This window comes from Haemaphysalis longicornis, unplaced genomic scaffold (genome assembly GCF_048455015.1).
Source record: "Haemaphysalis longicornis isolate Haplotype H1 unplaced genomic scaffold, Haemaphysalis longicornis Haplotype H1 scaffold_9, whole genome shotgun sequence".
NCBI classification, from domain to species: Eukaryota; Metazoa; Arthropoda; class Arachnida; order Ixodida; family Ixodidae; genus Haemaphysalis; species Haemaphysalis longicornis.
Window position 1 is genome coordinate 7,782,804 of NW_027526460.1, and position 14,280 is coordinate 7,797,083.

The 14,280-nt window shown below is 47.1% G+C and overlaps 2 protein-coding genes across 7 annotated transcripts in view; one reads left to right on the top strand and one right to left on the bottom strand.

Annotated features, from left to right (window-relative positions):
• Nucleotides 1-5,067, top strand: part of LOC144151489 (molybdenum cofactor biosynthesis protein 1-like) — a 37,685-nt gene extending 32,618 nt beyond the window's left edge. For all 3 annotated transcript variants that reach the window (XM_077682557.1, XM_077682556.1, XM_077682555.1), the window contains one exon: nucleotides 4,711-5,067. In XM_077682557.1, the coding sequence (XP_077538683.1) occupies nucleotides 4,711-4,887 (177 nt within the window). In that variant the 3' untranslated portion in view covers nucleotides 4,888-5,067. The remainder of the gene's footprint in view (nucleotides 1-4,710) is intronic.
• A 2,718-nt stretch (nucleotides 5,068-7,785) lies between these two features.
• Bdg (sodium-dependent transporter bedraggled) overlaps nucleotides 7,786-14,280 on the bottom strand; it is a 210,753-nt gene continuing 204,258 nt past the window's right edge. For all 4 annotated transcript variants that reach the window (XM_077682554.1, XM_077682552.1, XM_077682551.1 and 1 more), the window contains one exon: nucleotides 7,786-13,277. In XM_077682554.1, the coding sequence (XP_077538680.1) occupies nucleotides 12,921-13,277 (357 nt within the window). In that variant the 3' untranslated portion in view covers nucleotides 7,786-12,920. The remainder of the gene's footprint in view (nucleotides 13,278-14,280) is intronic.

Sequence of the window (14,280 nt, forward strand, 5' to 3'; positions counted from 1 at the left end):
CCAGTGTCTTTCTTTTCACTTGTACACAGCCGCAGAAACCCGCCGCGGTGGCTCAGTGGCTAAGGCGTTGCGCTGCTGAGCACGAGGTCGCGGGTTCGATTCCCGGCCGCGGCGGCCGCTTTTCTGATGGAGGCGAAAAGCAAAAACGCCCGTGTGTGCGAGATTTCGGCGCACGTTAAAGATCCCCAGGTGGTCAAAATTAATCCGGAGCCCTCCACTGCGGCGCGCCTCATCGCCTGCGTTGCGTCGGCGCGTTAAAACCCTACAATCAATCTACACAGCCGCAGAAGGTGCTCCAAAGAATGAGCAGTTGATAGTTTGCGCCTTTACTTAAGCTTAGTCATTACCTTTAGTAGAGCATGGTTTTGATTTGGTTCTGTGTGGAAAAAAAAAAGGCAAACTGTTTGTTCATTCAAGGTACATTTTAAGGTCAACTCAGGCATTTGATACCAGCCTGAAAGGCCCCCTCATAGTCCAACAAAGGGGAGAGGTGTCTTATAGTAGTGCAAGGCATATCATGAGAACAAGTCACTGAGCAAGCTAATGAGGTACTTTGAGTGACACTGCAGTGACATAGCTCAGTGAGTAGGCTTTTAGCACCACATCGTGGTGCTGTAGGGAACCACAACATCTGCGAAGAAGTTGGGTGTCCCGATTATTCAGGGAGCAACTTGACGTGCGGTGAAGCATTGGGTTCATGCCAACTAACCGGAGGTGTTGCTGCTGGTTTGCTGGAAATGGGGATCGAGTTTGATTTTTATTGACTCCGTCCTTCACTGCGACAAAATGAGTGCCAAATAGAGACCGAGAATGCACCTCTGCTATGCGTTTTCTTTTTCTTTTTTCCTGGCAACTAGATGCTGTGAGCCAAAAAACTATTTGAAAACCACCTTTAGATAGGTGTCCTTCCAGAATAGTTCAGTTTCATATCAGAGACTGTGTCATCGTTGAGGGACAGAGAGGCTACCCAGTCCTTTGTACTGGCCGCCCGGTCACTGAACTGCTTTCTGTTTCTGTTGGCCGAAGAGATGGTGCACTCATCACATTCAGTTGCACTCATTTACATAAAAACACTTTGCATACAACGCGCTCATAAATAGGCACCAGGAAGCACTATTGACATTGGAAGTTCAGTTCTATCTTTTCTCACAACTGTTAAGACCTCAGGTAGAGAAAATTTGCCACGAGATCAACCAGTGGCAGTGGTGTCCAAAATGGCCTGTCCAAGCATGTAACTTGGATGACTTCTTGCGCTGCAGTTGGTTATAGTATGGTATTTTGTGCAGAAATTGGCAAATTGGCAGCTACTTCTACATTTTCCTTAACAGTGCTGTGCTGATAGTACCTCATTGAGTTCAATATGAGGCTTACTGGCATATGTGGGTTTTTGCAAAAAGGCATGAGAGAAAAGTGCTCCAAGTCATAGAAAATCCTGTATTATGGGGCAGTCGTTGACTTTTCTGATCCCATTAAAAGCAGCTGTACCGATTATAGCCGCAGGTGCACTTGTCCTCACGGATCTCGTGGGTTCAGCTGGCAGCTGTTTCCACTTTGGAACGGAAGTAGACGGCTGAGGCAGCGAAAATTTCAGTTCATGGGGTCTGAACATTTTTCTACCACAAATGGCGTGCTCTTATCTAGCAAATGTTGATCCTCATTGTGTAGGCACAAATTGATTCATCATTTATTTCTGTGTTCGAAAAATGGCACATCAGCATGGAGTCAGTGCTTCGTGACTGTGCCTTTGACTAACAGTTTGAAACTGCTGGTTCAGTTTGCACAAGGGAATGTGTCTAGGAAAAATCCGTGGGATGTCAATACCAGACCAGAGCTGTTCTCAGGTGGTTCACTCAGTTGAAGGAGCCGGTGTAGGTATGGGGGAATGTAAGCTTGCTTAAAAAGAGTTTTGTGGCTTCAGCTCATGGGCGAAGCCTACTTAAAACAAAGCATTATTACGCCACCCCCCCCCCCTCTTTTTCTCAAAATTTTACAGGTTGTAGGAATGGAACAAGAACCTTATGTCATGTAGAACTGCTCTACTCACATGCATCAATGTTACTGTGTGTTATGCCTACTCAGTTTATTTGTGTTAGACATAAAAAAGGACCCATTAGCCTATTGCCTGAAATTTATAGTTCTCAAGCAAGGGCTTCGTACCCTCCTACGTCCCCAGCGCCACCCTTCTGGAACTCGGGATATACAATACTCTTGAAGAACGCATCGCGTGCCATCGCCAGGCCCAACTCGAACGCCTGCAGACTTTTGCCCAAGGTCGTGCTATTCTCAATACACTTAACTACCCCACTTCGCAACTACCCCCCATACCACCGGAACTCCCTCCTTGGGCCATTTTCGCTAATTTACGGGTTGAGTCTTTGCTCCGCAGCATGAACCCTGATCGACACCCTGCTCGTCGTGCACTGCGCGTTCAGGCCGTCTCCAAACGAGTTAATTTTCTACTCTCCCACGGTTCAATCGTTTACTTCACTGATGCCAGCGACATCCCCTCAAACTCAACGGGCACGGCTTCATTTCTCCTACTCCCTTCTTTAGACACTGCCACGCTTTCCTTTCTTTCCCCACTGGATTCGACCTCGAAGAATACGCCATTGCCCATGCAGTAGAGCCCGCTACTCTCACTGTTCCTACCACCACGCCAGTATATATCTTCTCCGACTGTCAGTCAGCCCTTCGTAATTTCGCTCACCACGAGACCCACCCACACACCACTGACTTCGTCACTCTGATACTTGCATTGAATCTTCAGCCACGCTTCACACTGGTTTGGGTCCCTGGCCACGCTGGCTTGTGCGGAAACGCCTTAGCAAACGCGCTCACCCGAGTACCTTTCCCGGGTCCGCCCATGTCCTGGCCAACCTTGTACCACCCGCCGACGGTTCGTACTCAACACCGCGCTTCCTGCCATTAGCAATTACACGCCAAACGCCTATCACGCACCCTGTACCCACCCCCCAGTTCCTGTCTAACTCGTGAGGCTGCGTGCCTCATTCAGCAGGCTCAAACCTCCTCACTCCCCTCCCATCACATTCTTCACCGCATCTATCGGCACCCTGGCCATCCTTCCTGTCCCACCGGCTCTTCCTCACCATCCATCCCTCATTCTCATTGGGACTGCACCCCGCCATCTTTTGCCCCATCCCTCGCCTCCATCACCTCCTGGGAGCTCTGGCTGTCTCCCCCGCTGACAGTAAACATCCAGCCTGCCCAGGAAACACGTGCACCGGATCCACACGGACATTTTGGAGTACAGTAGAATCTCGATAAACAAAAATCGCTTAAACGGAATTACCGCTGAAACGGAACAGTTGCCGGTAAGTTGGTTGGTTTTGTATGCAGATAACGTAAAAAAACTCCCGGTAATCAGAACGAAAATTTGCGCGTCACCGTGTAAACGGAACCAGAATTGGAACTTCTTGTGATACCCATTGGCATGAGAATCAGCTTTTTACGGTTCCGGCTGTTTTTGTTTTTGTATTTTCTTCCTCCATGTTTCTTTTTTATCCTCGTTGGCCTCGTAAACCTCGTCTTGTTAGTGGTCAGCCGTGTTAGTGTAATGAATGCAGCATCGCAGTTCTTGTTCCAGTTGTTCGGTCTCGATTCAAGACGCCGAGGTTACAGGGCTCAGCTCCTGCTGCCTAGTTCATGCCATCGTGGTGCTGCTATTCGCGCTTCATTACCACGTTGCCGTCTTCTAAATTCGGTGGCTCGTAAGCACTGGCGAAGTTGAAGCCTCTAGCCTCCGTAAAGATGCAGCTGCTAGGACTCAAACAAAAATAATTGATGCATTTTGTAGTGCACGGCGACTCATTGTTGCAAAATCAACATTGTGAATGCTGTGCCTAAGCCTCTTGTAGTTTTCTTGTTTTCTGATAAAACTATCAGCTACATTCACCTTATAGTGCTTAGAGTTCCATGAAATGCCATTAAGAGTGTGTACGCACATAAATTTGCACATTTGCACATCTTTGTCAGTAAACGGAACTCCTGTTAAACGGAACTAAATTTTTCGGTCCCTTGAAGTTCCGTTTATCGAGAGTCTACTGTACTACGTGGATCCAGTGAATTGAACTTTCAAATTAGGACCTGGACGTAGGTCCTGCGGAAAATAAAAGTTTGTTCTCTCTTTCTCTCTCTTATCCTTTCTGCCAAACCTTAGCAGGGCCTCATAAAATGGCTTGTCACATGGCACCTGCATTTGACTTTTTCCATAACGTATGCTTTAAGTTGGGTTCTGGCACAATGTTTCAGCTGTTCAGTAAAGCCAGATACACAAAAATAAGGCAGGCATACGTTTGGTGCATGTGCAAAGTGTTTGGACAGTATGTCGCGTGCCGTCATACCCCTGCTCCTTTCTGTGTAGCCCTCCATCACTTTTGTGTCCCCAAAAGGAAACTGTGGCACACCAATATTTCAGACCCCTGATCCCGAGGGCTGAGAACCACTCTCGGGAAGAGGAAAACCCGCATTCAATGACAATTACTACTGTGTGGCCAATGGGTGCAGTGTTACCTAAGCTTTGTGCACTAACAGCAATCTCTGTCCTATCACGTTGTGTAACAAACCTGGGGCTGCACTTCTGTACTTATGCGTCTATGTGGTTTCAGCTATTAGTTTTTGTGCGTCTAGCGTTTCCTTGCAGGGCACCACGTAGTAGTGGGCTTTTCTTTGTCCTGCCCCCACTGCATGCAGGTGTGCCTGTTTGGTGGCCACGAGGTTTCCCTGAGAGACGCTCTGCGGAGACCGGCCAGCACTGACGAGCTGCTGAGCATCATTGGCAGCGCTGTGCTCAAGAAGAAGTTCAGCCATGCTGGCATGGACAAGCTGTCGTCAATGAAGAACCGGCCAATGATACTCATTGGTGGATAGTGCAGCAGGAAGCCCCCCCTTTTTTCTACAGATGATTTCATTAGAGGTCTAATTTTGTTAAAAATATTTTAAAGCAGCGATGTCTGGAGGCTAGGGCAACAGAGATCACCCGCCTTTTGCAGGGCTATTTTTTACGGTTGAAAGTCTATTTTTGTTACTAAAGGTATTCCCGAAATCACAGTGTCTTCGCACCTCTCTTTCTTTCCCAAGGCCCATTACTGACACATCTTGATGTAGCAGTGAAAAAAAAAAAAAAAAAAAAAGATTGCAAAGGACACCTGTGCTTTGGGTGACTTGAAGATATGGACGCCAGAGTGGTTGTTTGATGCTTGTACAGGTGAAGCAAAAAGTAAACGGAGCACGGGTGGGAGGTTTCGAGGGGATTTCTCTGCCATGTGCCTAGCGAGCAACCTGGAAGTTACTGTTCAAAAAAGTTGTTATAAAACAAATTCCGGCCGCACATACACTATTTATGGTGGCAGCCGCATGAAATAGAAATTATTCTTATTTCACGAACCCGTGCTCCATTTACTTTTTGTTTCACCTGTGCATACCTCTTTGCAGTGCTTGTAGACGTACGGTGAAATGTTTTCAGGTAACGTTTTTATGTACAGCATTGCACCACAAAGAGCGCCCTGCCTTGCTAGTGACCGCTGCACCTTGGAAGCACTATTGTTCATTCTCCCCTGTTTGGCACTGCTTGACGCCCCCGTGTTAACATGAATGCTATGTTTATCACAGTGTCGCCGTAAAAATATTTATTTTATTGTCAAGTCACTTGCCTGTCACTGCATGTTTCTCGGATCGGTTACCTTCTAGTACCTTTTTTTTAATGACTTTTGGTGCCAGCGTCAGTTCTGGGCGTGGCTGATAAGCACACTGAAGTCGTGGAATGCTAGGCTAGTAATGCTGTTTTAAAATTTCTTCAGTTCCCTGACTTTTAGTAAAGCAGAGAACTGTAAATATTTCAGTGCAAGAATGCACTTATACCTTTCCTCAGTTAGGTTTTGTGCTATGTTGTCACTGAAGTCTTAATGAAATTATTTAAGAGCACTTTATATATCATGGTATTGACCATCAGTTCGCATGGCCATTGAACGAGCACTCAAGAGCAACCTAAGTTTTGGTTTTAACGCTGAAGGTTGGGCAATTTGTTCAGCCCTAGTCAGCCTTTGTTCTGCTGCAAAAATAAAAATGCTGTCCTCACTTTTACCTGGCTACGAAAGCTGCAACTTCTCGTCCGCTTTTCCTCTTTACATTTTGTTGGAGTACAGCAGTTGAGTAAAGCAGTTGTGGACAAGCATGAAAAATGAAGTGTAATGGAGAATTAGGTTACTAGAAGGTTTCAAACACATCATCCCCATATCTGTTGTGCCTGCGCTTACGCTTTGATGGGAATGATGGGTAGTTCTGGAACCAGATTGCGTAGGATCGAAACGGGCCTAAGGCTGCGCAAATTGTGTTTTTTGTCGCCGAAACTCTTATTGAGCGGTTCGTTGTTTACAACATACATGGCAAACAAGGAAGTTAGCGACCAGAAACTGGTTTTGTGCGAGATAAAATGCCGCATTTAAATAAAAAGCAGACGCAAAGTCGAGGAGGTTTGTGGAGTAGGCTTGCCATTTGCCGCCAACTACAGTGGGAAGCGGACTTCTCCAAAAACTGTTTGTAAAATGTAAAAATTTCGACACTTGTAGTTTTTAATATTAAGAAAAGTTTTCTGCTCCTAAAAAAAGAAACCGACTACTTTTTGGAGAAGTTATTCTTGCCTGAATTAGTGACATTTATCAAGCAGCGCTCCTATCAGCCGGCGGTACTGCTGTTCTACGCCGTAGGAGCCGGCGTTCGCACAAGGGTTGTGGCTTTTCCAAGCAATTCGCAACTCCTAATTCGCAGACAACTTTGCCGCACACAGCGCCGTCATTTGTGTTTTCATGCTCGCTGTGCCGGCAATGAATTGATAACCCACCCAATTCGCAACTCTGGTTATAAAAAATTCTACTCAGGGCGGCATCAGTGCGTGCGCAGCATGCAGTTCAAGGAGTAAAGTATTTTTGAATGCTTCTTCCAACCACCCATCGTAGGCAAGCAAATGCAAATGCGTTCATGTAAGTCCAAAATGAGAACGAAACTGGCTGCACGATTCAATCCATAATAACTTCCTCAAGCAATCGAGTGCCAATCCGAATCCAGAACTACCCATCATTATAGTGCCTAGAATATTCTAGGCACTATACCATCATGCCTCTTGTGGCGTACAATCGCAGCGCCTGATTCCTCTCTAGTTGTTTTTGTATGAAACTCTGAGTCTAGGGGCATTGTTAGGGCCATACCTGACGATGTTTCTTTCTAATTTTTAAAATTTACTTGAGGCTTTGGTTGTCGACTGCAGCTTATTTGTTGCTTCAGTTGGCACTGGCGGGATTTTGTCTTGAGGGGGCAAAGCCCTTGCATCGCGGGAGAAGAGGGAAGTGCCCCTTTTGCACCCCCTTCTGATGTCCATGGTTGCCTCAGAACATTAATCTATGATCAAGTACCGTATGATTTGTTTTTGGTGTCCCCTTGATGCTGCCAGGCCAAGCTTTTATATAACAGGTTGCCTTGGTTTTATCACAAGAATTCTTTCCGGTTGACTTGGGCTGTAGTCCTGGTCATGTTCTTTGGAAAAATGATCAATGCTATTAGTAAAGAGTAGTGTTTAGAGCTGCAGGCTTTACATTTGCAGTATTGGGCTGACAGCAATGCCGCACGCCGCTAGTAGAAGTCGTCCCTGGGTTCCAAAAATGCTTGCAAATTGTAGAGAGTTCTAGTAACATAGGCAGACGGGGTTTGAGGGCCGTGAAGCTGCTCAAGAACCACTCCTGAAATGAAGACTGGCTATGCCAGTGGACAGAAACATTGAATACGTGGGTGCACAGCTCTCCAACACACTTCATTTATTTTACACATGGTACATTGAAATGATTGTTCTCACTCGTGGTACACTCGCTGTGTCTCTATTTACACATTAGGGAGACCAGCGGTGCCTCCTTCACAACCCAGTGTGGAGCTGCAAACAATGCCAAGTTTGTGGTGCAATCTTCGCAGTGTTGGGCATGAGCCGAGAAATGTGCCACACAGTGTCAAGTCAGCTGGCTCATCTTAGTCGCAATTCTATATACCCGCTTTGCATTTTGTTCTCTTGCAACAGTTGGAACGTAACAGGTGCTGTCATCTTCCAATGTAGCCCTCAACAATCAAGATTAAGTCTTGAGAGAAGACACAGGGCTAGTGCTAAATTCTAACTGAATGACTGCAATAAAAACGTTTTTTAAGCTGTCTGAACAATACCCCTGTCACACGGTAGATCTAATGACATTAAGAGCAAATGTCATTCGCTCTAAATGCCATTAATTCGGAGCTACACGAGAATACCAAATGACATTTGAGGCGAATGACATTTAGCGGCTAACTGAGGTCCTGGACCTTGCAGCATCTTCTATAAACCACACTGGGGCACACCGGTGTGCCTTTGCATCCTCGATAAACCGCACCGGTGTGCACAGTCCGTCCTCGATAAACCGGGGCGCACCGTCGCGGGGCAATTTTTGGTTGCACCGCCGCGCACCGAGAGAGTCGACGGTGCGCCGGGGTGCAATCCCGAGATGCATCGCTGGCGACGCCGGCGAAGCGGCTTCCTCTGCCGTCAGCTGCAGCAATGGCACATCGACGCACACGTGTCAAGGTGGAAGGATCTGTATGATAACTTGCTTGCAAATTCATTGGGCAACGATGCGAAAAGCTCCGAACGGGCGGTAACAACGGCCAGAGATGCATGCATTGCCAGCCAGTTGGGGATTAGCATTCGTTTCGTTTGATCGAATTGCCTAGACGATGAGACCTACTAGTGCTTAGACCAACTTGTTTTGCTGTAACGGAAGGGTGGAACAAAGCAGGCACTCGCATTATGTCTCAAACGAAGATGAGAAGTAGCTTGTATGTTTAGTGCATGGAGGAAAGAAAAGTATGGTCTAGTGGAAGCGGTGGCGGTATGTTGTTCCGCGTGTGTGACGGATTTAAGTTGTGTGTACATATAATCATTGGCCTTAAATAAGTATCACTTTTTAATAGCGCTGTGTCTCATTACAGTGCTGTATTGCCAGTTGTGAACGTTTTTATGAGTTGATTTCTAGAACCTCCCCGTTTGTCCTCGATCAACGCTCCGTACCAGTACGCACCGTCCTGGGGCACTGTGCACAGCGTCGGTTTTGGGGGCAACACCGGTGCGTGTTTATCGAGGACGCTATGATGTTAGCGGCCAAATGAGTAGCCTCGACCGCAGTGGCGCGTCACTAATTGAGTAGTAAACCAAGGAATACTGTTTCCAAAAACTTTCAGTAAACTTATATTTTCCTCTACATGTTGTTGTTCAAATAAAGACAAACAAGTACTAACAAAAAAGAAAATCTCGTTTCCAGTGCACGTGCTACCCTAATACAGATTTTCTCGGCTTGTGATGCCTACTGATGTCCACCAAAATCACCTAAACCGGCGATTTTCCTAATATATTTATAAAAAAATAATCCTTTATGGTTTTTTTTTTTTAAATATTACGTGTGAAAACATTCTAGATGTGCCCGAAATATAATTCTGCGGTTTTTCCAGCTCGCTAATTGTCACCGCTATCACTATCAAATGACATTGGTTTCGCCGTGTACACTTGCACGGCCGAAACGAATGTCATTAGCAGCGAATGTCATTCACTTTGAATGACATTAGATTTGCCGTGTGACAGGGGTATAACCTTCTCATCAAAGCTGCCAGCTTACAAAAAAGGGCATCAAGCTGGGATGAGGTGAAAGGGGCACGGCTGCTTATCTGTGCTTGTCGTTTGTTATTTTTGTCCTATTCTGTCTAGTTCAAATGTAGTGCCTCTTTTTAAAGCTTATCCTGACAGCAGCGAAAAAGAATGAAGATAGGAATTAGTGTAGGGATGAATGACAAGCACATTAACTACTCTGGAAACTTCACCTTCTAGCTATTAGGTGAAACAGAGGCTATGTAATTAGCTGCACTATGGACTATTATTTCTGTGAGCCAAGGTTGTGGCTGCTTTGTTTTTATGCGGGTGGCGTGCATGCCTGCTTTTATCCCTCGTGGCTTTCAGCCAGGTGCAGATTACTTGGACACATGCTCACTGTGTGCATTGGTTGGCATTTAAATTGCCAATTCGCACTTAACGCTGAGTGCCATACGGTGTTTGAAGATGGCGGCATGCTGGCTATACCACTCTGCTCCGTACCAGCAGCCTTAAATATAAGCACGACCTAAATTAAAATTTCAGGGCATCTCCTGATCTTCCTCTGCTTTCTTGATCCCTGTCAATCAACACAAATATTTACATGTATTTACATGCTCACACACACGCACAAAATTCTGAAGTGTCTCTTGCCTTGTACATCGCAACATAGCACCGGTATACGTGAAAATTGTCAACATCCTACGCGCAAAATTTTTATGCTCTATAGCAACAAAAAGGAGATACATGAACAATCGGGCGGCAAGCAAGGAAAGGTACATTTCTAGTATTACCAAGTGCGTCCGATAAACACATACAAGCTGCACTGTGCTGCCAAAAACCGTTGTGCAGGAAAAATTTGTTCAGCTTTATCTGCCCTGAGAGAAACATTCCAAAGGAGGTGGATACATCCATAACAGTTGTATAAAGTGGTGCTTGTAGTGCGTCAAAAACAAAGCACTGCGCACTGTCGAGGGGGAGCCTTGGGTCACTGCAGCAGAGGCTAAGGCGTGTCTATGCATAGAACTTGTGTTTTGCAAGGACAGGTGTGCTTGAAGCAGCTAGCCTGAACTGTGCAGGTGAAAATTGGTGCATGGATTGAAGGCGAAGCAGTGAATGGCAGTAGAGAGGCCACACGTAGCCCTGCCACTTTGTACTCGTCGCGGGAATGAACGCCACGCGTGCGGGAAGGCTTTCGAGGCAAGAGGGTCCTGTTGTTGGGTGCATATTTTTTGGTGTCACTCTCTGGTCCTAAGGCTTTGCTACTACAACAACCGGGTCCAAACAAGCTAGCCTGGAGGACCAGACAGCCTCGTCCTACAGACGTCTGCCTGCCATGATTGGTTGTCACGGCTGCAAGCCAGCGTGGTGTTCTGCTGGCAGTAAAATAAAGTGAGTATGCGGCACTGACGGATATGTTCTGGTCACGTTGCAGTGGTCGCAAAGCTCTGCCCCGTTTGTTATCTTTGGGGGATGAAAATGTAAAAGTGCAAAACACAGCTGCGCTTCAGTGGTCCCCCTGACACTCGCCGCCACTGGGCTTGCACGGCTGTACATTCGGTGTAGCCAGAGTGGCCCACGGGATGGGGGTAACTTCCCTTCATACACTGCGAAAGGACTTCACGGGAGAGGGAGGGGGCCATTTCGGGACATGGCCAGGAGCTAGAAGGTAGCAGGCCTGGTGTTGCTACTTTTGAGGGAGCCAATCACCCTCACTGCCTTTTCGTGCCTCCTGGAGTCGCCACTGTAGCGGACCCTCGTTAAAAGGAAACTGCCAATAACTCGAACTGCCGCCCACGCAGAACAAGAACCTCAGAGCTCTTTGATATTGTAAACGGGACTGCTCAGCAAATGGCACCCCCATTTAATTGATACTGGTAACATTCATACTTATGAATGTTACCCAGTTCAGCTACTGTTTCAAAGATTCCAGTGCATGATCGTCTAGCATAACCTGTCAACTGATTGTTGTCTAGAGCTAAGTCTGTCTGCATGCATCAGATATTGCATAATATTCCTGTGCACAGCCTTGCCAGCTGTGACTGATGAGCACTCTGTGGTGCATTTTTGACTTTTACAAAAGCAGCAGTAACTGCGGGAAAGATGAGCTCGTACTTTACACATAACCACAATTCAACGGCATGCAACTAAGGTGCACATTACATTCATGATTGTTACAGTCCACGCTTAATGTGCACCGGAACACTGCAGTTCTTGCAAATCTTTAGTTCGCACAACCAACACACAGCACATCACTCTCAAAGGCAAACCGAAGTGAGGGTGGTGTATGGCAAACTCCCAAATAATGTGCCTTCCATAGGTCCCAAACAGTGACGTCTACACCTTGACTTCCCATCTAACCTCGTAAGCACTGTGGAAATGGCTAGTGCTCTACAAACACGGCAGTTTTATCGAACTCGTCACTTGTGTGGACGCCAGTGCACCCATGCACTGAGGTTGAATGTTCCTACGATGAATTAACGCTTATTTCTTTGTGCTATCACATAGTGACCAGCGCTGTTCGCGAAGTACGAAGCCGTGTGTCACGGGAAATCAACATGAAATTTTACTCTGGATTTTTTTTTTTCTTGTTGCAGCTATAAGACCGGCACTAAAAAATTAAAATGCCCAGTGGTTGCTGAGGGGAGCGTATTTCAGCGACTGTATATGTTACGCTTCCTATGCCCTGAAGAAGTCATCTTAGAAACCACCTGCCACTTACATGCCAAACTTCAGGGCGGTTTTCACCAAATCAATCTTGACTTCGAAAACGCCGAGGTGATGACGATTACGTGACCATTCATTACCCTGAATTTATGTCCGCTCAGTCTCACTTCCGTCAAAAAGCGCTATTTAGAGAAGTAAATCCGCGCAGGGAAAGGGAACTTCCTTGAGGCACGGTTGGGAAAATAAGCAACGCGCAGCACTGCCAGGTGCGTTCAAGGACCCCACTCCGAAGCTATAGCGCATCGGCCACAAGCTGCTCACCTGGGAGAGATCAATGAGTTGAACCACAATGCATGTCGATCTAACGGCACAACTCCTCAGTTTGTGCGGCGACGAGTTGCGATCCTCGCTCAAAACGCGCCGACAGTGGGACCCTGACTGCGAGAGGCAAGGCGCAGTTGCGTTTCACAGCAACCCTCGACTGTCGTGTCGTCAAACGAGACGCCGCGCTCAGTTCTGCGCCACGTTTCCACCTTCTTCCCCCTAGCGCGATTCCGACCAAGAAGCGCGTCTTCGAGAGCCACACGTCTCACGCGTCCGAGGAATTGTCCCGCGACGGACTCCGCGGCGCCAGGTTGAATTGGAGATCGGAGAAACTGAGGCGGATCTTATCGGCCCGGTCGCGGCCGAAGAGCGATCCCAGCCCGCTGCTCGTGGGCGCCGCGGGCTGCGGTTGGCACTTGTGCAGTTCCTTGAGGACCATGCGCGCCGTGGCGGTTGAGTAAGACGGCGGCGGCGAGTATTTCGGGGGCACGTCCTCTTCGAACGCCACGTTGGATACGCCGCCGGCCTGCGACGAGGGCTCCGTCGCCGCCGTCGCCGCCGCTGGCGTCTCCGCTGCGGGCGCCGTCGAGACGAAGGTCGGGCAGCACCAGGACTCGATACGCTGCGTCGGCGAGTGGAAAGTTGCGTTACAACGAATGCGACCCCTACGCAATGTACTTTAGAAGAGCTTGATGCTGCGCAAGCTGTTTACGGTCTAAGAACATGATCAGTAGCGCAAATAAACGATGCACAAGGAAAAGGAAACAGACATGCGTTACTGCGTACTGCGTATGCAGCGCCTGTTCGTGTCCCCTTTCTTGTGTGCCGTTTATTTGCGCTACTTATCATATTTTTTGACGCAATTTACTGTTTCAAGGGCAGCGCGGAAGAGGCAATGTTATTTTGTCTGTAGCTCTATAGCGCACTGTACGTGCTCTGAATTCCTTTCGTAGTATCGTAACCCACCTCACCCTACAGGGGGATTCCTACCTCTGTAGATGCCAGTGTAATGGAGCGGCTTTTGCGGTATTTTGCTGAAGTAATTAAGATACAGAATATTGAAATCAGCGAGGTGTAATAAAATCACCCGCATAGTAAACTAGTTACGCTCGCCTCCTTCGATTCGTGTTAGCATGCTCACAAGAAAAGGGATACCTGCGTGAAGAAAATCGCGAGTAATTGTGCGATAAAACATTTTTTAAAGCCTCCGCGTTAATTAGCATTACAGCACATGGTTGAATTCTGAAAAAAAAGTCAAGGGTCGTTGCAGTTCAATTTTAAAGTGATCGCATAGAGTAGAAAGAAGAGATCAGTTTTTGCAGACTGACGTGCGAGCAACTACAGACGTTAGAATGGTTTAGGTGTGTACCTGCTTTGAATTTTAGCTTCGCCATAAACAAAGAGAAACTCTAGAATCGATTATCCGGGAACCCTGGTTTGTAAATCGCAATGTAGACGCAAATGTCAACCTCATTGCACTTTCCAAGCAATCTGTCCCGTTGAGCAGTGCGACGAGGTAGTAACGCGCCTAATTGCATTCTGCCAAGGCTACGTTTTCATAAGTAATGTATGGGATAAAAGAAATATAACTGGCTCACATACTGCGTGAGCGTGGTGGCGTGCAC